This window comes from Engystomops pustulosus, chromosome 7 (genome assembly GCF_040894005.1).
Source record: "Engystomops pustulosus chromosome 7, aEngPut4.maternal, whole genome shotgun sequence".
Lineage (NCBI taxonomy): Eukaryota > Metazoa > Chordata > Amphibia > Anura > Leptodactylidae > Engystomops > Engystomops pustulosus.
In genome coordinates this window covers 120,170-143,856 of record NC_092417.1, presented here as the reverse complement: position 1 = coordinate 143,856, position 23,687 = coordinate 120,170, and the positions used below count along the sequence as shown (strand labels likewise).

Sequence of the window (23,687 nt, the reverse complement as noted above, 5' to 3'; positions counted from 1 at the left end):
GCTCAGACACAAAGCTCGGGTACATGTAGAAGGCTCAGATACAAAGCTCGGGTACATGAATAAATCCTAGGTAGAAGGCTCAGATACAAAGCTCGGGTACATGTATAAATCCTAGGTAGAAGGCTCAGATACAAAGCTCGGGTACATGTATAAGTCCTTGGTAGAAAGCTAAGATACAAAGCTCGGGTACACGTATAAGTCCTAGTTAATAGGCTCAGACACAAAGCTCGGGTACTCGTATAAGTCCTAGGTAGAAGGCTCAGATACAAAACTCGGGTACATGTATAAGTCCTAGGTAGAAGGCTCAGATACAAAGCTTGGGTACATGTATAAGTCCTAAGTAGAAGGCTCAGATACAAAGCTCGGGTACGCGTATAAGTTCTAGGTAGAAGGCTCAGATACAAAGCTCGGGTACACATTTAAGTCCTAGGTAGAAGGCTCAGACACAAAGCTTGGGTACATGTAGAAGGCTCAGATACAAAGCTCTGGTATATGTATAAGTCCTAGGTAGAAGGCTCAGATACAAAGCTCGGGTACATGTATTTGTCCTATATACAAGGCTCAGATACAAAGCTTGGGTACATGTAGAATGCTCAGATACAAAGCTTGGGTACATGTATAAGTCTTAGGTAATAGGCTCAGATACAAAGCTCGGGTACATGTATAAGTCCTAGGTAGTAGGCTCAGATACAAAGCTCGGGAACATGTAGAAGGCTCAGATACAAAGCTCGGGTACATGTAGAAGGCTCAGATTTAAAGCTTGGGTACATGCTTCAGCCCTATGTTGCGATAGCCGCTATTTGGAAAGATCAGTCTAAAACGAGTCAGAATAAGTCTGCTGGACAATTGCCAGATTCGTATTCGATCTACGAATCAATTTGCTCGTCTCTTCACTTGTGTTTCTATCTCCACCACTTTTATACACCGTGAGTTGGACAATTTTACCACATCTGCTGTAGGCGGGGGTTAGACTTGCCGACACACCAACATTTTTAGGCACTGGGGGAAGTGTTGCATGCGGGCGCCAGTCCCTCTGATACCACAGACTCCGGTCTCCTGATGTATTCAGTGGGGTCGCTGTGATGGCGGACAATCCTACAGGCTGGAGCACATGTAAAGGCCCGACGCTCCACCACTCCATCACCAGCCCCGGACCCTGCACACCCACACGGCACGGACGGGGCATAAAGGGGGGAAGAATCGCCATTACCTCTGGTGCGCCAGTAGTTGTGATTATTTCACGACTTGGACGCCAGAAAACTGACTTCCTTATAAATCTCCCCCTTCTCTCAATTGTCTGACTTTAGCCCAATTTTCTAATACAAAGCTGACTCTACCAATCCTCGTGATGATGAGGTCTCCAGTCAGGTTCCTCTGATGTTGTGTGATGGTCACAGATCTCTCAAGAGCCATAACCTGCCCCGAGAGCCCGGCCCAAGGCAAGTCCTCCATTACTGATCACATTGTTCTACACTTACCCCACTCCCAGGAGTTACCCTACACAGGAGATGGGGTCAACCCAAGAAGGAGCAGAGGCCAGTACACGACCTCTGCCTGGTGCCTGGCTCTCGATATAATATGGGTCCCTCTGATCCCTGAAAAAAATGCTCACATGATCCGCTGATCCGGAGTCTAATCATAAATATAGTAGACGCGCCGCAACATTACCAAAAAAATATACTTCTATCTTTCTATCAAAGCCAGCAGTGGTCAGGGGTCAGCATGGGCGGTCTGACCCCTCTGTGACTACACCCCCCATACACAGTGAGCTGCCATGTCCTGTGTGTCCTGACACCTTTCTATCATAGCCAGCAGTGGTCAGGGGTCAGCATGGGCGGTCTGACCCCTCTGTGACTACACCCCCCATACACAGCGAGCTGCCATGTCCTGTGTGTCCTGACACCTTTCTATCATAGCCAGCAGTGGTCAGGGGTCAGCATGGACGCTCTGACCCCTCTGTGACTACACCCCCCATACACAGCAAGCTGCCATGTCCGGTGTGTCCTGACACCTTTCTATCATAGCCAGCAGTGGTCAGGGGTCAGCATGGGTGCTCTGACCCCACTGTGACTACACCCCCCATACACAGCGAGCTGCCATGTCCTGTGTGTCCTGACACCTTTCTATCATAACCAGCAGTGGTCAGGGGTCAGCATGGGCGCTCTGACCCCTCTGTGACTACACCCCCCATACACAGCGAGCTGCCATGTCCTGTGTGTCCTGACACCTTTCTATCATAGCCAGCAGTGGCCAGGGGTCAGCATGGGTGCTCTGACCCCTCTGTGACTACACCCCCCATACACAGAGAGCTGCCATGTCCTGTGTGTCCTGACACCTTTCTATCATAGCCAGCAGTGGTCCAGGGTCAGCATGGGCGCTCTGACCCCTCTGTGACTACACCCCCATACACAGCGAGCTGCCATGTCCTGTGTGTCCTGACACCTTTCTATCATAGCCAGCAGTGGTCAGGGGTCAGCATGGGTGTTTTGATCTCTCTGTGACTACACCCCCCATACACAGCGAGCTGCCATGTCCTGTGTCCTGACACCTTTCTATCATAGCCAGCAATGGTCAGGGATCAGCATGGGTGCTCTGACCCCTCTGTGACTACACCCCCATACACAGAGAGCTGCCATGTCCGGTGTGTCCTGACACCTTTCTATCATAGCCACCAGTGGTCAGGGGTCAGCATGGGCGCTCTGACCCCTCTGTGACTACACCCCCCATACACAGCGAGCTGCCATGTCCTGATACCTTTCTATCATAGCCAGCAGTGGTCAGGGGTCAGCATGGGCGCCCTGACCCCTCTGTGACTACACCCCCATACACAGCGAGCTGCCAAGTCCTGTGTCCTGACACCTTTCAATCATAGCCAGCAGTGGTCAGGGGTCAGCATGGAGGCTCTGACCCCTCTGTGACTACACCCCCCATACACAGCGAGCTGCCATGTCCTGTGTGTCCTGACATCTTTCTATCATAGCCAGCAGTGGTCAGGGGTCAGCATGGGCGCCCTGACCCCTCTGTGACTACACCCCCATACACAGCGAGCTGCCAAGTCCTGTGTCCTGACACCTTTCTATCATAGCCAGCAGTGGTCAGGGGTCAGCATGGGCGCTCTGACCCCTCTGTGACTACACCCCCCGTACACAGCGAGCTGCCATGTCCTGTGTGTCCTGACACCTTTCTATCATAGCCAGCAGTGGACAGGGGTCAGCATGGAGGCTCTGACCCCTCTGTGACTACATCCCCCCATACACAGCGAGCTGCCATGTCCTGTGTGTCCTGACACCTTTCTATCATAGCCAGCAGTGGTCAGGGGTCAGCATGGGCGCTCTGACCCCTCTGTGACTACACCCCCCATACACAGCGAGCTGCCATGTCCTGTGTGTCCTGACACCTTTCTATCATAGCCAGCAGTGGTCAGGGGTCAGCATGGGTGCTCTGACCCCTCTGTGACTTCACCCCCCATACACAGCGAGCTGCCATGTCCTGTGTGTCCTGACACCTTTCTATCATAGCCAGCAGTGGTCAGGGGTCAGCATGGGTGCTCTGACCCCTCTGTGACTACACCCCCCATACACAGCGAGCTGCCATGTCTTGTGTGTCCTGACACCTTTCTATCATAGCCAGCAGTGGTCAGGGGTCAGCATGGGTGCTCTGACCCCTCTGTGACTACACCCCCCATACACAGCGAGCTGCCATGTCCTGTGTGTCCTGACACCTTTCTATCATAGCCAGCAGTGGTCAGGGGTCAGCATGGGCGCTCTGACCCCTCTGTGACTACACCCCCCATACACAGCGAGCTGCCATGTCCTGTGTGTCCTGACACCTTTCTATCATAGCCAGCAGTGGTCAGGGGTCGGCATGGGCGCTCTGACCCCTCTGTGACTACACCCCCCCGTACACAGCGAGCTGCCATGTCCTGTGTGTCCTGACACCTTTCTATCATAGCCAGCAGTGGTCAGGGGTCAGCATGGGCGCTCTGAGCCCTCTGTGACTACACCCCCCATACACAGCGAGCTGCTATGTCCTGTGTGTCCTGACCCCTTTCTATCATAGCCAGCAGTGGTCAGGGGTCAGCATGGGCGCTCTGATTATCTGTTTACTACACCCCCATACACAGCGAGCTGCCATGTCCTGTGTCCTGACACCTTTCTATCATAGCCAGCAGGGGTCAGGGGTCAGCATGGGTGCTCTGACCTCTCTGTGACTACACCCCCCATACACCGGGAGCTGCCATGTCCTGTGTGTCCTGACACCTTTCTATCATAGCCAGCAGTGGTCAGGGGTCGGCATGGGCACTCTGACCCCTCTGTGACTACACCCCCCGTACACAGCGAGCTGCCATGTCCTGTGTGTCCTGACACCTTTCTATCATAGCCAGCAGTGATCAGGGGTCAGCATGGGCGCTCTGAGCCCTCTGTGACTACACCCCCCATACACAGCGAGCTGCCATGTCCTGTGTGTCCTGACACCTTTCTATCATAGCCAGCAGTGGTCAGAGGTCAGCATGGGCGCTCTGACCCCTCTGTGACTACACCTGCCATACACAGCGAGCTGCCATGTCCTGTGTGTCCTGACACCTTTCTATCATAGCCAGCAGTGGTCAGGGGTCAGCATGGGCGCTCTGACCTCTCTGTGACTACACCCTCCATACACAGCGAGCTGCCATGTCCTGTGTGTCCTGACACCTTTCTATCATAGCCAGCAGTGGTCAGGGGTCAGCATGGGCGCTCTGATTATCTGTTTATTACACCCCCATACACAGCAAGCTGCCATGTCCTGTGTGTCCTGACACCTTTCTATCATAGCCAGCAGTGGTCAGGGGTCAGCATGGGCGCTCTGATTATCTGTTTACTACACAGATGGTGTAATGTGATGAACCTTATTGATGTCTTTCCTTTCCCTCACAGGGTGCCTGGCAGGAATTGTAAGGACAGACAATGATGTGACTGTAGTCCTGGGATTAGACGTCTCTCTCACATGTTTTTATGAGGCCCAAGAAGAGGAGAAAGTTACCCAGGTTGTCTGGTCAAAGAAAGTGCTGACTGGTCAGAACATGCAGGTGGCTATCCTCAACCCTGAGTTTGGGGCTCATATCACTAAAGAGTATGATGGACGAGTAAAGGAAAAGTCTCCATTAAAGCCACAAGATGGGACAATCTTCCTGAAAAATGTTGTCCAGGCCGATGAGGGTGTCTACCATTGCCGAGTCTACACATTCCCAGCAGGAACCTTTGAGGCTGAGGTGGTGCTAAAGGTGCTTGGTAAGTGCATATCACGAGTCCTTCATGTGTGCAGAAGGTCCCCCTCATGGTTTCATACTCTGACTTTTGTCCTCTCTTAGTTCCACCTCTGCCCACGCTGAACCCTGGTCATCCTCTGGTGGAGGGCGAAGGCCTGACTCTTGCAGCCTCCTGCACCGCTGAAGGGAACCCAGCTCCAAGCCTGACATGGGAAACCGAGGTCCCTGGGAAAAATACCTCCCACACTTATTCCCACGCTCGCTCGGCCTCAGTGACCAGCGAGTTTTCTGTTGTCCCAACGCGGAATATGCACCGGAAGCCTCTTACCTGTGTAGTGTCCCATCCCGTCTTCCAGCAGGAGAAGAGAATCACATACGTGCTGGAGGTAGAGTGTAAGTATCTCCATTACTTGGCTTTGCCACACCTCGGCAGTGCCATGCAGATCCTAACACTTCTCATGTTCTCCACAGACCTGGCAGATGTCACCATACAAGGTCACGAGCATTGGTTTGTGGGGAAGGATGATGCAGCTCTGAAGTGTGTCTGTGAAGGCCACCCCACCCCAACCTACACCTGGTCCAGGTAACGTAACTTCTGGAACATGGGAACTTCTAAGCCGAAAACAGATTGTCCTCCTTCAGTGTCATCTTACCACAACCAGACTCCACTGCTGAGGCTCTCCAGATCCTCCAGACTTCTCAATCCAGCCTCCCGTTTCCTCACAGACTCCACTGCTGAGGCTCTCCAGATCCTCCAGACTTCTCAATCCAGCCTCCCTTTTCCTCACAGACTCCTCTGTCCTTCTCAAACTCTTCTATACACCTCCCAACTCCTACTCCAGGCTCCTCTGCCCCATTTCTCTGTCCATTCTTCGTTTCTTCTCTCCCTTATGTTTAGAGTTTTCTATTTCTTCTTCTGTACTTCCTTTTCTGTGCTCCTTAATGCTTTGTCTCTTCTGCTCTCGCTTTTCTATCTGATCTACTATATCTCTAATCTCTGCTGTCTCTTTTGTCCTCTCCTTTGATTCTCCTCTGCTCTTCCTTATTCTTATTTCTCTGCTCGGTCTCTTCCCTCCCTTTCTTTGATACTTTTTCCTCTCTGTTTATTCTCCCTGCTTTCTCTTTCTTCCTCTCTGTCTCTTTCCCTCTTCCCTCCTCTGTGTCTCTTCCTTCCTCTGTGTCTCTTCCTTCCTCTGTGTCTCTTTCCCTATTCCCTCCTCTGTGTCTCTTCCTTCCTCTGTGTCTCTTTCCCTCTTCCCTCCTCTGTGTCTCTTTCCCTCTTCCTTCCTCTGTGTCTCTTCCCTCCTCTGTTCCCCTTCCTCTGTGTCTCTTTCCCTCTTCCTTCCACTGTGTCTCTTCCCTCCTCTGTTCCCCTTCCTTTTCTCTCTTCCCTCCTATTGGTTTATTTCAGTCCTTCCTTCTTTGTGTCTCTTTCCCCTCTCCCTCTTCTATCCTTTCTGTCTCTTTTTGCTGTGTTTCTTTCCTCCTTCCCTCATGTCTGTCGCTCTCCTTCCTGTCTGTCTCTTTCCCTCTTCCTTCCCGCCTCTGCATATGACCCCCCTGACCTCAGTCTATGCTTCAGACCCCCCTATACTTCCATCTCTTCCTCCAGGCTCTTCTCACCATCTAGTCTCCGAAACCCACTGCACTCCTCTGACCCCACCACCCCCAGGTTTGAACAGAATCTTAACCCTGATATTCCTGCCCCAGGTCTGAACAGGGTCTTATCCCTGATACTCCTGCCCCAGGTCTGAACAGGGTCTTACTCCTGATATTCCTGCCCCAGGTCTGAACAGGGTCTTAGTCCTGATATTCCTGCCCCAGGTCTGAACAGGGTCTTATCCCTGATATTCCTGCCCCAGGTCTGAACAGGGTCTTAGTTCTGATATTCCTGCCCCAGATCTGAACAGGGTCTTATTCCGAATATTCCTGCCCCAAATCTGAACAGGGTCTTATCCCTGATATTCCTGCCCCAGGTCTGAACGGGGTCTTATCCCTGATATTCCTGCCCCAGGTCTGAACAGGGTCTTAGTTCTGATATTCCTGCCCCAGGTCTGAACAGGGTCTTAGTTCTGATATTCCTGCCCCAGGTCTGAACAGGGTCTTATTCCGAATATTCCTGCCCCAGGTCTGAACAGGGTCTTATTCCTGATATTCCGTCCAAAGGTCTGAACAGGGTCTTATTCCTGATATTCCTGCCCCAGGTCTGAACAGGGTCTTATTCCTGATATTCCTGTCCCAGATCTGAACAGGGTCTTATCCCTGTTATTCCTGCCCCATGTCTGAACAGGGTCTTAGTTCTGATATTCCTGCCCCAGGTCTGAACAGGGTCCTTTCCTGATATTCCTGCCCCAAGTCTGAACAGGGTCCTTTCCTGATATTCCTGCCCCGGGTCTGAACAGGGTCTTATCCCTGATATTCCTGCCCCGGGTCTGAACAGGGTCTTATCCCTGATATTCCTGCCCCAGGTCTGAACAGGGTCCTTTTCCTGATATTCCTGCCCCGGGTCTGAACAGGGTCTTATCCCTGATATTCCTGCCCCAAGTCTGAACAGGGTCTTAGTTCTGATATTCCTGCCCCAGGCCTGAACAGGGTCTTATCCCTGATATTCCTGCCCCAGGTCTGAACAGGGTCTTATCCCAGAAATTCCTGCCCCAGGTCTGAACAGGGTCTTATTCCTGATATTCCTGCCCCAGGTCTGAACAGGGTCTTATTCCTGATATTCCTGCCCCAGGTCTGAACAGGGTCTTATTCCTGATATTCCTGCCCCAGGTCTGAACAGGGTCTTATCCCGGATATTCCTGCCCCAGGTCAGAACAGGGTCTTATCCCGGATATTCCTGCCCCAGGTCTGAACAGGGTCTTATCTCTGATATTCCTGCCCCAGGTCTGAACAGGGTCTTATCCCTGATATTCCTGCCCCAGGTCTGAACAGGGTCTTATTCCTGATATTCCTGCCCCACATCATAACAGGGTCTAATTCCTGATATTCCTGCCCCGGGTCTGAACAGGGTCTTATCCCTGATATTCCTGCCCCAGGTCTGAACAGGGTCTTATCCCTGATATTCCTGCCCCAGGTCTGAACAGGGTCTTAGTCCTGATATTCCTGCCCCAGGTCTGAACAGGGTCTTATCCCTGATACTCCTGTCCCAGGTCTGAACAGGGTCTTATCCCTGATATTCCTGCCCCAGGTCTGAGCAGGGTCTTATCCCTGATACTCCTGCCCCAGGTCTGAACAGGGTCTTATCCCAGATATTCCTGCCCCAGGTCTGAACAGGGTCTTATTCCTGATATTCCTGCCCCAGGTCTGAACAGGGTCTTATCCCGGATATTCCTGCCCCAGGTCTGAACAGGGTCTTATTCCTTATAATCCTGCCCCAGGTCTGAACAGGGTCTTATCCCTGATATTCCTGCCCCAGGTCTGAGCAGGGTCTTACTCATGATATTCCTGCCCCAGATCTGAGCAGGGTCTTATCCCTGATATTCCTGCCCCAGGTCTGAACAGGGTCTTATCCATGATATTCCTGCCCCAGGTCTGAACAGGGTCTTATCCCTGATATTCCTGCCCCAGGTCTGAGCAGGGTCTTACTCCTGATATTCCTGCCCCAGGTCTAAACAGGGTCTTATTCCTGAAATTCCTGCCCCAGGTCTGAACGGGGTCTAATTCCTTATATTCCTGCCCCAGGTCTGAACAGGGTCTTATCCCTGATACTCCTGCCCCAGGTCTGAACAGGGTCTTATCCCGGATACTCCTGCCCCAGGTCTGAACAGGGTCTTATCCCGGATACTCCTGCCCCAGGTCTGAACAGGGTCTTAGTTCTGATATTCCTGCCCCAGGTCTGAACAGGGTCTTATCCCAGATACTCCTGCCCCAGGTCTGAACAGGGTCTTATCCCAGATATTCCTGCCCCAGGTCTGAACAGGGTCTTATCCCTGATACTCCTGCCCCAGGTCTGAACAGGGTCTTATCCCTGATACTCCTGCCCCAGGTCTGAACAGGGTCTTATCCCTGATATACCTGCCCCAGGTCTGAACAGGGTCTTATCCCTGATATTCCTGCCCCAGGTCTGAACAGGGTCTTATCCCTGATACTTCTGCCCCGGGTCTGAACAGAGTCTTATCCCTGATATTCCTGCCCCAGATCTGAACAGGGTCTTATCCCTGATACTCCTGCCCCAGGTCTGAACAGGGTCTTAGTTCTGATATTCCTGCCCCAGGTCTGAACAGGGTCTTATCACTGATATTCCTGCCCCAGGTCTGAACAGGGTCTTATCCCAGATATTCCTGCCCCAGGTCTGAACAGGGTCTTATCCCTGATATTCCTGCACCAGGTCTGAACAGGGTCTTATCCCGGATATTCCTGCCCCAGGTCTGAACAGGGTCTTATTCCTGATATTCCTGCCCCAGGTCTGAACAGGGTCTTATTCCTGATATTCCTGCCCCAGGTCTGAACAGGGTCTTATTCCTGATATTCCTGCCCCAGGTCTGAACAGGGTCTTATCCCTGATACTCCTGCCCCAGGTCTGAACAGGGTCTTATCCCTGATATTCCTGCCCCAGGTCTGAGCAGGGTCTTATTCCTGATATTCCTGCCCCAGGTCTGAACAGGGTCTTATCCCTGATACTCCTGCCCCAGGTCTGAACAGGGTCTTATCCCTGATATTCCTGCCCCAGGTCTGAGCAGGGTCTTATCCCTGATACTCCTGCCCCAGGTCTGAGCAGGGTCTTACTCCTGATATTCCTGCCCCAGGTCTGAGCAGGGTCTTATCCCAGATATTCCTGCCCCAGGTCTGAGCAGGGTCTTATCCCTGATACTCCTGCCCCAGGTCTGAGCAGGGTCTTACTCCTGATATTCCTGCCCCAGATCTGAGCAGGGTCTTATCCCTGATATTCCTGCCCCAGGTCTGAACAGGGTCTTATCCATGATATTCCTGCCCCAGGTCTGAACAGGGTCTTATCCCTGATATTCCTGCCCCAGGTCTGAGCAGGGTCTTACTCCTGATATTCCTGCCCCAGTTCTGAACAGGGTCTTATCCCTGATACTCCTGCCCCAGGTCTGAGCAGGGTCTTACTCCTGAAACTCCTGCCCCAGGTCTGAGCAGGGTCTTATTCCTGAAATTCCTGCCCCAGGTCTGAACGGGGTCTAATTCCTTATATTCCTGCCCCAGGTCTGAACAGGGTCTTATCCCTGATACTCCTGCCCCAGGTCTGAACAGGGTCTTATCCCGGATACTCCTGCCCCAGGTCTGAACAGGGTCTTAGTTCTGATATTCCTGCCCCAGGTCTGAACAGGGTCTTATCCCTGATACTCCTGCCCCAGGTCTGAACAGGGTCTTATCCCAGATACTCCTGCCCCAGGTCTGAACAGGGTCTTATCCCAGATATTCCTGCCCCAGGTCTGAACAGGGTCTTATCCCTGATACTCCTGCCCCAGGTCTGAACAGGGTCTTATCCCTGATACTCCTGCCCCAGGTCTGAACAGGGTCTTATCCCTGATATACCTGCCCCAGGTCTGAACAGGGTCTTATCCCTGATATTCCTGCCCCAGGTCTGAACAGGGTCTTATCCCTGATACTTCTGCCCCGGGTCTGAACAGAGTCTTATCCCTGATATTCCTGCCCCAGGTCTGAACAGGGTCTTATCCCTGATATTCCTGCCCCAGGTCTGAACAGGGTCTTACTCCTGATACTCCTGCCCCAGGTCTGAACAGGGTCTTAGTTCTGATATTCCTGCCCCAGGTCTAAACAGGGTCTTATCACTGATATTCCTGCCCCAGGTCTGAACAGGCTCTTATCCCAGATATTCCTGCCCCAGGTCTGAACAGGGTCTTATCCCTGATATTCCTGCACCAGGTCTGAACAGGGTCTTATCCCGGATATTCCTGCCCCAGGTCTGAACAGGGTCTTATTCCTGATATTCCTGCCCCAGGTCTGAACAGGGTCTTATTCCTGATATTCCTGCCCCAGGTCTGAACAGGGTCTTATTCCTGATATTCCTGCCCCAGGTCTGAACAGGGTCTTATCCCTGATACTCCTGCCCCAGGTCTGAACAGGGTCTTATCCCTGATATTCCTGCCCCAGGTCTGAGCAGGGTCTTATCCCTGATACTCCTGCCCCAGGTCTGAGCAGGGTCTTACTCCTGATATTCCTGCCCCAGGTCTGAGCAGGGTCTTATCCCAGATATTCCTGCCCCAGGTCTGAGCAGGGTCTTATCCCTGATACTCCTGCCCCAGGTCTGAGCAGGGTCTTACTCCTGATATTCCTGCCCCAGGTCTGAGCAGGGTCTTATCCCAGATATTCCTGCCCCAGGTCTGAACAGGGTCTTATCCCGGATATTCCTGCCCCAGGTCTGAACAGGGTCTTATCCCTGATATTCCTGCCCCAGGTCTGAGCAGGGTCTTACTCCTGATATTCCTGCCCCAGGTCTGAACAGGGTCTTAGTCCTGATACTCCTGCCCCAGGTCTGAACAGGGTCTTACTCCTGATATTCCTGCCCCAGGTCTGAACAGGGTCTTACTCCTGATATTCCTGCCCCAGGTCTGAACAGGGTCTTATCCCTGATATTCCTGCCCCAGGTCTGAACAGGGTCTTATCCCTGATATTCCTTCCCCAGATCTGAACAGGGTCTTATCCCTGATACTCCTGCCCCAGGTCTGAACAGGGTCTTATCCCTGATATTCCTGCCCCAAGTCTGAACAGGGTCTTATCCCTGATACTCCTGCCCCAGGTCTGAACAGGGTCTTATTCCTGATATTCCTGCCCCAGGTCTGAACTGGGTCTTATTCCTGATATTCCTGCCCCAGGTCTGAACAGGGTCTTATCCCTGATACTCCTGCCCCAGGTCTGAACAGGGTCTTATCCCTGATACTCCTGCCCCGGGTCTGAACAGAGTCTTATCCCTGATATTCCTGCCCCAGGTCTGAACAGGGTATTATTCCTGATATTCCTGCCCCAGGTCTGAACGGGGTCTTATCCCTGATACTCCTGCCCCAGGTCTGAACAGGGTCTTATTCCTGATATTCCTGCCCCAGGTCTGAACAGGGTCTTATTCCTGATATTCCTGCCCCAGGTCTGAACGGGGTCTTATCCCTGATACTCCTGCCCCAGGTCTGAACAGGGTCTTATACCGGATACTCCTGCCCCAGGTCTGAACAGGGTCTTAGTTCTGTTATTCCTGCCCCAGGTCTGAACAGGGTCTAATTCCTGATATTCCTGCCCCAGGTCTGAACAGGGTCTTATCCCAGATATTCCTGCCCCAGGTCTGAACAGGGTCTTATTCCGGATATTCCTGCCCCAGGTCTGAACAGGGTCTTATCCCTGATACTCCTGCCCCAGGTCTGAACAGGGTCTTATCCCAGATATTCCTGCCCCAGGTCTGAGCAGGGTCTTATCCCTGATACTCCTGCCCCAGGTCTGAGCAGGGTCTTACTCCTGATATTCCTGCCCCAGGTCTGAGCAGGGTCTTATCCCAGATATTCCTGCCCCAGGCCTGAACAGGGTCTTATCCCAGATATTCCTGCCCCAGGTCTGAACAGGGTCTTATCCCTGATACTCCTGCCCCAGGTCAGAACAGGGTCTTATCCCTGATACTCCTGCCCCAGGCCTGAACAGGGTCTTATCCCAGATATTCCTGCCCCAGGTCTGAACAGGGTCTTATCCCTGATATTCCTGCCCCAGGTCTGAACAGGGTCTTATCCCTGATATTCCTGCCCCAGGTCTGAACAGGGTCTTAGTTCTGATATTCCTGCCCCAGGTCTGAACAGGGTCTAATTCCTGATATTCCTGCTCCAGGCCTGAACAGGGTCTTATCCCTGATATTCCTGCCCCAGGTCTGAACAGGGTCTTAGTTCTGATATTCCTGCCCCAGGTCTGAACAGGGTCTAATTCCTGATATTCCTGCTCCAGGCCTGAACAGGGTCTTATCCCAGATATTCCTGCCCCAGGTCTGAACAGGGTCTTTTCCCGGATATTCCTGCCCCAGGTCTGAACAGGGTCTTATCCCTGATATTCCTGCCCCAGGTCTGAACAGCGTCTAATTCCTGATATTCCTGCTCCAGGTCTGAACAGGGTCTTATCCCTGATACTCCTGCCCCAGGCCTGAACAGGGTCGTAGTTGTGGTTCTCCTCCCTGAGGCACCTGCTATGATGACAATACCTGGGAATCCCGGTGTCAGGCCCAGACAGACCCTTGTTTTCTGTCTAACCAGCAAGTCTGTGGGAAAGTGGAGCCTGGAGTTTCTGGCTGGACCAGTTCTTGATGATGTCAGCGGTCGCACCTTTCCCTGCAAGCTGTGACTTGTGTCCATGAAGACACCTCCTGCTTCTCCAGGCTAACCCCTTCACCACCCGGCTGCTGCCCCATCACCCTCCACACCGCCACTACCTTGTCTAGGAATAGCTTTCTTACATAGGACTGCACAGACATTACAGCAGCCCCATGCAATAAATAATCAATTCCTCACATTTGTGTCTAGGGTCAATGGTTCCCTCCCAAGTGATGTGAAGAGTGAAGGCAACCAGCTGAAATTTACCAGTCCCCTGAGCGCCTTAGATGCTGGGGTCTACATCTGCCATGCCACCAATGGAGCCAACAGCAAACAAGGCAGGGTCACTGTCAACATTACAGGTAGGTCATTGCTGGCCTGGAGAAGAGGGATGTTATTGGAGGTGAATCACATTACTAGGGGAGAGAGACATTGGGGCTCATTTAGTTACCCGATATCCTGCATGTGTCGCTGCTGCGCCGAGGTTCTCCGCTCAGGTCCCAGGAGTTCACCTTCTTCTTCCTGGTGCATGTAAGTGCATTGTCCGTGTATAATGCGCTGTGCAGGGAGTCACTAAGATCCTGCGACCGATATCCTGCATGTGTCGCTTCCCCGCTCAGGTCCCCGGAGTTCACCTTCTTCTTCCTGGTGCATGTAAGTGCATTGTCCGTGTATAATGTGCTGTGCGGGGAGTCACTAAGATCCTGCACCCGATATCCTGCATGTGTCACTTCCCCGCTCAGGTCCCCGGAGTTCACCTTCTTCTTCCTGGTGCATGTAAGTGCATTGTCCGTGTATAATGCGCTGTGCGGGGGGTCACTAAGATCGTGCACCCGATATCCTGCATGTGTCGCTTCCCCACTCAGGTCCCAGGAGTTCACCTTCTTCTTCCTGGTGCATGTAAGTGCATTGTCCGTGTATAATGCGCCCGATATCCTGCATGTATCTCTTCCCCGCTCAGGTCCGCGGAGTTCACCTTCTTCTTCCTGGTGCATGTAAATGCATTGTCCGTGTATAATGCGCCCGATATCCTGCATGTTTCTCTTCCCCGCTCAGGTCCCCGGAGTTCACCTTCTTCTTCCTGGTGCATGTAAGTGCTTTGTCCATGTTTAATGCGCTGTGCGGGGAGTCACTAAGATCCTGCGCCCGATATCCTGCATGTGTCACTTCCCCGCTCAGGTCCCAGGAGTTCACCTTCTTCTTCCTGGTGCATGTAAGTGCATTGTCCGTGTATAATGCGCTGTGCGGGGAGTCACTAAGATCCTGCGCCCGATATCCTGCATGTGTCACTTCCCCGCTCAGGTCCCCGGAGTTCACCTCCTTCTTCCTGGTGCATGTAAGTGCATTGGCCGTGTATAATGCGCTGTGCGCGGAGTCACTAAGATCCTGCGTCTGATATCCTGCATGTGTCGCTTCCCCGCTCAGGTCCCCGGAGTTCACCTTCTTCTTCCTGGTGCATGTAAGTGCATGTCCGTGTATAATGCGCTGTGCGGGGAGTCACTAAGATCCTGCACCCGATATCCTGCATGTGTCACTTCCCCACTCAGGTCCCTGGAGTTCACCTTCTTCCTGGTGCATGTAAGTGCATTGTCCGTGTATAATGTGCTGTGCGGGGAGTCACTAAGATCCTGCGCCCGATATCCTGCATGTGTCACTTCCCCGCTCAGGTCCCCGGAGTTCACCTTCTTCGTCCTGGTGCATGTAAGTGCATTGTCCGTGTATAATGCGCTGTGCGGGGAGTCACTAAGATCCTGCGCCCGATATCCTGCATGTGTCACTTCCCCGCTCAGGTCCCCGGAGTTCACCTTCTTCGTCCTGGTGCATGTAAGTGCATTGTCCGTGTATAATGCGCTGTGCGGGGAGTCACTAAGATCCTGCCCTCGATATCCTGCATGTGTCGCTTCCCCACTCAGGTCCCCGGAGTTCACCTTCTTCGTCCTGGTGCATGTAAGTGCATTGTCCGTGTATAATGCGCTGTGCGGGGAGTCACTAAGATCCTGCGCCCGATATCCTGCATGTGTCACTTCCCCGCTCAGGTCCCCGGAGTTCACCTTCTTCGTCCTGGTGCATGTAAGTGCATTGTCCGTGTATAATGCGCTGTGCGGGGAGTCACTAAGATCCTGCGCCCGATATCCTGCATGTGTCGCTTCCCCGCTCAGGTCCCCGGAGTTCACCTTCTTCTTCCTGGTGCATGTAAGTACATTGTCCGTGTATAATGCGCTGTACGGGGAGTCACTAAGATCCTGCACCCGATATCCTGCATGTGTCGCTTCCCCGCTCAGGTCCCCGGAGTTCACCTCCTTCTTCCTGGTGCATGTAAGTGCATTGGCCGTGTATAATGCGCTGTGCGCGGAGTCACTAAGATCCTGCGTCTGATATCCTGCATGTGTCGCTTCCCCGCTCAGGTCCCTGGAGTTCACCTTCTTCCTGGTGCATGTAAGTGCATTGTCCGTGTATAATGTGCTGTGCGGGGAGTCACTAAGATCCTGCACGCGATATCCTGCATGTGTCGCTTCCCCGCTCAGGTCCCTGAAGTTCTCCTTCTTCTTCCCGGTGAATGTAAGTGCTGGGGCTTGCGGCACAATTTGAAAGATAAATCCTGCGCTCAGTCTGAATCCGTTGGATCATCTATTTATGTCACATGGAAGCAGCGCAGACACCTGTTAAATAACTGTCCAAGCCGTGTAATCCCCGAAAAAGACGAACAGTCTGACGAAAGTGCGATACAGGCGGATGCTTGCCTGTGGCTAGGTGTGGCAGAGTGCTTGCCTATGGCCAGGTATGGTGGAGCGCTTGCCTGTAGCCAGGTGTGGCGGAGTGCTTGCCTGTAGCCAGGTGTGGCGGAGTGCTTGCCTGTGGCCAGGTTTGGCGGAGTGCTTGCCTGTGGCCAGGTGTGGCAGAGTGCTTGCCTGTGGCCAGGTGTGGCAGAGTGCTTGCCTGTAGCCAGGTGTGGCGGAGTGCTTGCCTGTGGCCAGGTTTGGCGGAGTGCTTGCCTGTGGCCAGGTGTGGCGGAGTGCTTGCCTGTGGCCAGGTGTGGCGGAGTGCTTGCCTGTAGCCAGGTGTGGCGGAGTGCTTGCCTGTAGCCAGGTGTGGCGGAGTGCTTGCCTTAAACTACGTGTGGCGGAGTGCTTGCCTGTGGCCAGGTGTGTAGGATTGCTTGCCTGTGGTCAGGTGTGGCGGAGCGTTTGCCTGTAGCCAGGTGTGGCCGATTGCTTGCCTGTAACTACGTGTGGCAGAGCGCTTGCCTGTAGCCAGGTATGGCGGAGTGCTTGCCTGTAACTACGTGTGGCGGAGCGCTTGCCTGTGGCCAGGTGTGGCGGAGTGCTTGCCTGTGGCCAGGTGTGGCGAAGTGCTTGCTTGTAACTATGTGTGGCAGAGCGCTTGCTTGTAACTATGTGTGGTGGAGTGCTTGCCTGTGGCCAGGTGTGGCGGAGTGCTTGCCTGTGGCCAGGTGTGCCGAAGTGCTTGCTTGTAACTATGTGTGGCAGAGCGCTTGCCTGTGGCCAGGTGTGGCGGAGTGCTTGCCTGTGGCCAGGTGTGGCGGAGTGCTTGCCTGTGGCCAGGTGTGGCCGATTGCTTGCCTGTAACTACATGTGGCAGAGCGCTTGCCTGTGGCCAGGTGTGGCGGAGTGCTTGCCTGTGGCCAGGTGTGGCCGATTGCTTGCCTGTAACTACATGTGGCAGAGCGCTTGCCTGTGGCCAGGTGTGGCGGAGTGCTTGCCTGTGGCCAGATCTGGCGGAGTGCTTGCCTGTAGCCAGGTGTGGCGGAGTGCTTGCCTGTGGCCAGGTATGGTGGAGTGCTTGCCTGTAACTACGTGTGGCAGAGCGCTTGCCTGTGGCCAGGTGTGGCAGAGCGCTTGCCTGTGGCCAGGTGTGGCGGAGTGCTTGCCTGTGGCCAGGTGTGGCGGAGTGCTTGCCTGTGGCCAGGTGTGGCGGAGTGCTTGCCTTAAACTACGTGTGGCGGAGTGCTTGCCTGTGGCCAGGTGTGGAGGATTGCTTGCCTGTAGCTACGTGTGGCGGAGTGCTTGCCTGTAACTACGTGTGGCGGAGTGCTTGCCTGTGGCCAGGTGTGTAGGATTGCTTGCCTGTGGTCAGGTGTGGCAGAGTGCTTGCCTATGGCCAGGTGTGGCCGATTGCTTGCCTGTAACTACGTGTGGCAGAGTGCTTGCCTGTGGCCAGGTGTGGCGGAGTGCTTGCCTGTGGCCAGATCTGGCGGAGTGCTTGCCTGTAGCCAGGTGTGGCGGAGTGCTTGCCTGTGGCCAGGTATGGTGGAGTGCTTGCCTGTAACTACGTGTGGCAGAGCGCTTGCCTGTGGCCAGGTGTTGCAGAGTGCTTGCCTGTGGCCAGGTGTGGCGGAGTGCTTGCCTGTGGCCAGGTGTGGCGGAGAGCTTGCCTGTGGCCAGGTGTGGCGGAGTGCTTGCCTTAAACTACGTGTGGCGGAGTGCTTGCCTGTGGCCAGGTGTGGAGGATTGCTTGCCTGTAGCCAGGTGTGGCGGAGTGCTTGCCTGTGGCCAGGTGTGGAGGATTGCTTGCCTGTAGCCAGGTGTGGCGGAGTGCTTGCCTTAAACTACGTGTGGCGGAGTGCTTGCCTGTGGCCAGGTGTGGCGGAGTGCTTGCCTGTAACTACGTGTGGCGGAGTGCTTGCCTGTGGCCAGGTGTGTAGGATTGCTTGCCTGTGGTCAGGTGTGGCGGAGCACTTGCCTGTGGCCAGGTGTGGCCGGTTGCTTGCCTGTAACTACGTGTGGCAGAGCGCTTGCCTGTGGCCAGGTGTGGCGGAGTGCTTGCCTGTGGCCAGATCTGGCGGAGCGCTTGCCTGTGGCCAGGTGTTGCAGAGCGCTTGCCTGTTGCCAGGTGTGGTGGATTGCTTGCCTGTGGCCAGATGTGGCGGAGTGCTTGCCTGTAGCCAGGTGTGGCGGAGTGCTTGCCTGTGGCCAGGTGTGTAGGATTGCTTGCCTGTGGTCAGGTGTGGCGGAGCGCTTGCCTGTGGCCAGGTGTGGCGGATTGCTTGCCTGTGGCCAGATGTGGCGGAGTGCTTGCCTGTAGCCAGGTGTGGCGGAGTGCTTGCCAGTGGCCAGGTGTGGCGGAGTGCTTGCCTTTAGCCAGGTGTGGTGGAGTGCTTCCACTTCTGCTAGATGCTTATGGATGTCTACCTCTTGTAGGGATGCCTGTGGTTGTCATCTTCTGGTGGGATGCCTGTGGTTGTCATCTTCTGGTGGGATGCCTGTGGTTGTCATCTTCTGGTGGGATGCTTGTCTGTGTCCTTCATTAATGGGTTGGCTATGGCTGTCTACTTCTCGTAGGATGTTTATGGCTGTCCACATCTAGTGAGTTTTTTATGATAGTCTTCCTCCAGCGTCTCTGTCATCCTCCAATAGGATATTTATGGTTCTCCTCCTCCACTACTTGTGGTCCACCTCCATAGTCTAGCGTTGCACAATGTCCCAAGTGTCCAGACAGCAACAAGTGTAAAATTGTAAGAAATACCATAATGATGACTTTGTATGTGACCTCCCATGGATGCATCACCCAAGAGAGTGAATGTATCCGAGATGAAGGTGTAGTCAGGGTGGAGTTTAGCACTTCAAAGATTAACAATGTCATCATCTCCTGCTCCATAACCGGAGAAGTTGGTTCTGTCACACCCTATGCCGGATGGAGCGATCAGATCAGACACCCACCTCCTCAGTTTATGGGATGTCTCACTGTAGACACTAGATGTGTTCTACTGCTCCTGGATGACCCTAGGTCATGCTAGGAATGTAGGTCCTTCTGGGTATTCAAAAGGTATGTACTGCGAGATCCAGAGTTTCAAGATAACCAGATGTCTCATGTAGCACCTCTTGTAGTAGACCTAACATAATGGAAATTTAATGCCCCCTAGTGGTCTTGATATATAATGTCAGGGTTTAGTACTCTACTCATGGTCACATCTGACACACAAAGGGTTGAAGCCCTCATAGGTGGTCTGGTGTGACATAGAGGGGCTTGTGGTCAAACCTGACAAAGCGAGGGTTGTAGGGCTCCTATGTGAGGGGGTTGTTTTGCTCCAAGACCTGACTTCAGTGTAATACAAGAAGGAGAGGAGGATAACTTCCAATAACTATTGTGATTTGTTACATCCATATTGACAGTCACCCTGATAGACCTGACACAGTGAGGGCTCTGGTGCTCCCTGGGGGTGATGTCTGACACAGTGAGGGCTCTGGAGCTCCCGGGAGTGATGTCTGACACAGTGAGGGCTCTAAAGCTCCCTGAGGGTGATGTCTGACACAGTGAGGGCTCTGGAGCTCCCTGAGGATGCGGTCTGACACAGTGAAGGCTCTGGAGCTCCCTGAGGGTGATGTCTGACACAGTGAGGGCTCTGGAGCTCCCTGGGGGTGATGTCTGACACAGTGAGGGCTCTGGAGCTCCCTGGGGGTGATGTCTGACACAGTGAGGGCTCTGGAGCTTCCTGAGGGTGATGTCTGACACAGTGAGGGCTCTGGAGCTCCCCGGGGGTGATGTCTGACACAGTGAGGGCTCTGGAGCTCCCTGGGGGTGATGTCTGACACAGTGAGGGCTCTGGAGCTCCCGGGGGTGATGTCTGACACAGTGAGGGCTCTGGAGCTCCCGGGGGTGATGTCTGACACAGTGAGGGCTCTGGAGCTCCCGGGGGTGATGTCTGACACAGTGAGGGCTCTGGAGCTCCCGGGGGTGATGTCTGACACAGTGAGGGCTCTGGAGCTCCCGGGGGTGATGTCTGACACAGTGAGGGCTCTGGAGCTCCCGGGGGTGATGTCTGACACAGTGAGGGCTCTAAAGCTCCCTGAGAGTGATGTCTGACACAGTGAGGGCTCTGGAGCTCCCCGGGGGTAATGTCTGACACAGTGAGGGCTCTGGAGCTCCCGGGGGTGATGTCTGACACAGTGAGGGCTCTGGAGCTCCCCGGGGGTGATGTCTGACACAGTGAGGGCTCTGGAGCTCCCCCGGGGTGATGTCTGACACAGTGAGGGCTCTGCAGATCACTGGGGGTGATGTCTGACATAGTGAGGGCTCTGGAGCTCCCGGGGGTGATGTCTGACACAGTGAGGGCTCTGGAGCTCCCGGGGGTGATGTCTGACACTGTGAGGGCTCTGGAGCTCACTGGGGTCTGACACAGTGAGGGCTCTGGAGCTCCCCGGGGGTAATGTCTGACACAGTGAGGGCTCTGGAGCTCCCTGAGGGTGATGTCTGACACAGTGAGGGCTCTGGAGCTCCCGGGGGTGATGTCTGACACAGTGCGGGCACTGGAGCTCCCTGATGGGGATGTCTGACACAGTGAGGGCTCTGGAGCTCCCTGGGGGTGATGTCTGACACAGTGAGGGCTCTGGAGCTCACTGGGGGTGATGTCTGACACATAGAGGGCTCTGGAGCTCCCCCGGGGTGATGTCTGACACAGAGAGGGCTCTGGAGCTCCCTGGGGATGATGTCTGACACAGTGAGGGCTCTGGAGCTCCCCCGGGGTGATGTCTGACACAGTGAGGGCTCTGGAGCTCCTGGGGATGATGTCTGACACAGTGAGGGCTCTGGAGCTCCCTGGGGGTGATGTCTGACACAGTGAGGGCTCTGGAGCTCCCGGGGGTGATGTCTGACACAGTGAGGGCTCTGGAGCTCCCGGGGGTGATGTCTGACACAGTGAGGGCTCTAAAGCTCCCTGAGAGTGATGTCTGACACAGTGAGGGCTCTGGAGCTCCCCGGGGGTAATGTCTGACACAGTGAGGGCTCTGGAGCTCCCGGGGGTGATGTCTGACACAGTGAGGGCTCTGGAGCTCCCCGGGGGTAATGTCTGACACAGTGAGGGCTCTGGAGCTCCCCCGGGGTGATGTCTGACACAGTGAGGGCTCTGGAGCTCCCGGGGGTGATGTCTGACACAGTGAGGGCTCTGGAGCTCCCCCGGGCTGATGTCTGACACAGTGAGGGCTCTGGAGCTCCCCGGGGGTAATTTCTGACACAGTGAGGGCTCTGGAGCTCCTGGGGGTGATGTCTGACACAGTGAGGGCTCTGGAGCTCCCCGAGGGTAATGTCTGACACAGTGAGGGCTCTGGAGCTCCCCCGGGGTGATGTCTGACACAGTGAGGGCTCTGGAGCTCCCTGGGGGTGATGTCTGACACAGTGAGGGCTCTGGAGCTCCCCGGGGGTGATGTCTGACATAGTGAGGGCTCTGGAGCTCCCTGGGGATGATGTCTGACACAGTGAGGGCTCTGGAGCTCCCTGGGGATGATGTCTGACACAGTGAGGGCTCTGGAGCTCCCTGAGGGTGATGTCTGACACAGTGAGGGCTCTGGAGCTCCCTGGGGATGATGTCTGACACAGTTAGGGCTCTGGAGCTCCCTGGGGGGGATGTCTGACACAGTGAGGGCTCTGGAGCTCCCTGAGGGTGATGTCTGACAAAGTGAGGGCTCTGGAGCTCCCTGAGGGTGATGTCTGACAAAGTGAGGGCTGTGGAGCTCCCTGGGGGTGATGTCTGACACAGAGAGGGCTCTGAAGCTCCCTGGGGGTGATGTCTGACACAGAGAGGGCTCTGGAGCTCCCTGGGGATGATGTCTGACACAGTGAGGGCTCTGGAGCTCCCCCGGGCTGATGTCTGACACAGTGAGGGCTCTGGAGCTCCCTGAGGGTGATGTCTGACACAGTGAGGGCACTGGAGCTCCCTGATGGTGATGTCTGACACAGTGAGGGCTCTGGAGCTCCCTGAGGGTGATGTCTGACACAGTGAGGGCTGTGGAGCTCCCTGAGGGTGATGTCTGACACAGAGAGGGCTCTGGAGCTCCCCCGGGGTGATGTCTGACACAGTGAGGGCTCTGGAGCTCCCTGGGGGTGATGTCTGACACAGTGAGGGCTCTGGAGCTCCCTGAGGGTGATGTCTGACACAGTGAGGGCACTGGAGCTCCCTGATGATGATGTCTGACACAGTGAGGGCTCTGGAGCTCCCTGAGGGTGATGTCTGACACATTGAGGGCTCTGGAGCTCCCTGAGGGTGATGTCTGACACAGTGAGGGCTCTGGAGCTCCCTGGGGATGATGTCTGACACAGTTAGGGCTCTGGAGCTCCCTGGGGCTGATGTCTGACACAGTGGAGATTGTGGTCATGTCTTCCATAGTAGTTTTTGTGGTCAGAACTCCCAGGTGGTTAGACTAAAGATACGGAGGGTTGTATCGTCCCCTAGTGGGGGTGGTAGTGCTCTCAGTTGGTCGGAATACACATAGTGGGGGTTGTAGCATTCCCTGTATTCAGTCCTGACATAGTCGGATTTTAGCGATCCCTAGCGGGTTATTTGCTTCTCTCATACTGATAGTTGTAGCTCTCTGATGGATAAGATTTGTCATTTTGGAACAATGATATGGAGGTAATCAAAGCAACTCATGCCTCTTTTTCTCTCTCCAGCCAGTGAACCTCGGAAGGTGGACCTCATGTCGGTGTCGCTGGTGTCGGTGGCGGTGGTGACGGCTCTCCTTGTGCTGATTCTGGTCATAATTGTGGTCCTGGTGAACCAACATCACAAAAGGAAAACAAAGAGACTCTCAGAGAAAATGTAAGTCCATGGAGAGGAGGGTAATGTATGACTAAACTTGGGAGGATGGAGCCTTGGCTGGTTGGTAGAGGTGTGTCCGTGATAAGGCAAAGTGATCCATGCAAGAGCGGAACAATCAGTCCTGTGTCCATGTAAGAGTGGAACGATCAGTCCTGTGTCCATGTTAGGGTGGAGAGGTCAGTCCTGTATCCATGTTATGGGGGAGCGGTCAGCCCCCTGTCCATGTTAGGGTAGAGCAGTCAGTCCAGTGTCCATGTAAGAGTGGAACGATCAGTCCTGTGTCCATGTTAGGGTGGAGAGGTCAGTCCTGTATCCATGTTATGGGGGAGCGGTCAGCCCCCTGTCCATGTTAGGGTAGAGCAGTCAGTGTAAGCCGTCCATGTAAGAGTGGAACGATCAGTCCTGTGTCCATGTTGGGGTGGAGCAGTCAGTCCCCTGTCCTTGTTATTGTGGAAGCAATCAGTCCTGTGTCCTTGTTATGGTGGAGCTGTCAGTCCTGTGTCCATGTTATGGTGGAGCAGTCAGTCCTGTGTCCATTGTGGGGTGGAGCGGCCAGTCCTGTGTCCATGTTATGGTGGAGCAGTCAGTCTTGTGTCCATGTTATGGTGGAACAGTCAGTCCTGTGTCCATG

General features: G+C 54.3%; 1 protein-coding gene across 1 annotated transcript in view; it reads left to right on the top strand.

Annotated features, from left to right (window-relative positions):
- The window catches only part of NECTIN4 (nectin cell adhesion molecule 4), a 94,497-nt gene that overhangs the window by 65,586 nt on the left and 5,224 nt on the right, over positions 1 to 23,687 (top strand). The window contains exons 2-6 of the mRNA XM_072114412.1: positions 4,914 to 5,267; positions 5,348 to 5,638; positions 5,717 to 5,828; positions 13,717 to 13,868; positions 22,909 to 23,056. Of these exons, the coding sequence (XP_071970513.1) occupies positions 4,914 to 5,267; positions 5,348 to 5,638; positions 5,717 to 5,828; positions 13,717 to 13,868; positions 22,909 to 23,056 (1,057 nt within the window). The remainder of the gene's footprint in view (positions 1 to 4,913; positions 5,268 to 5,347; positions 5,639 to 5,716; positions 5,829 to 13,716; positions 13,869 to 22,908; positions 23,057 to 23,687) is intronic.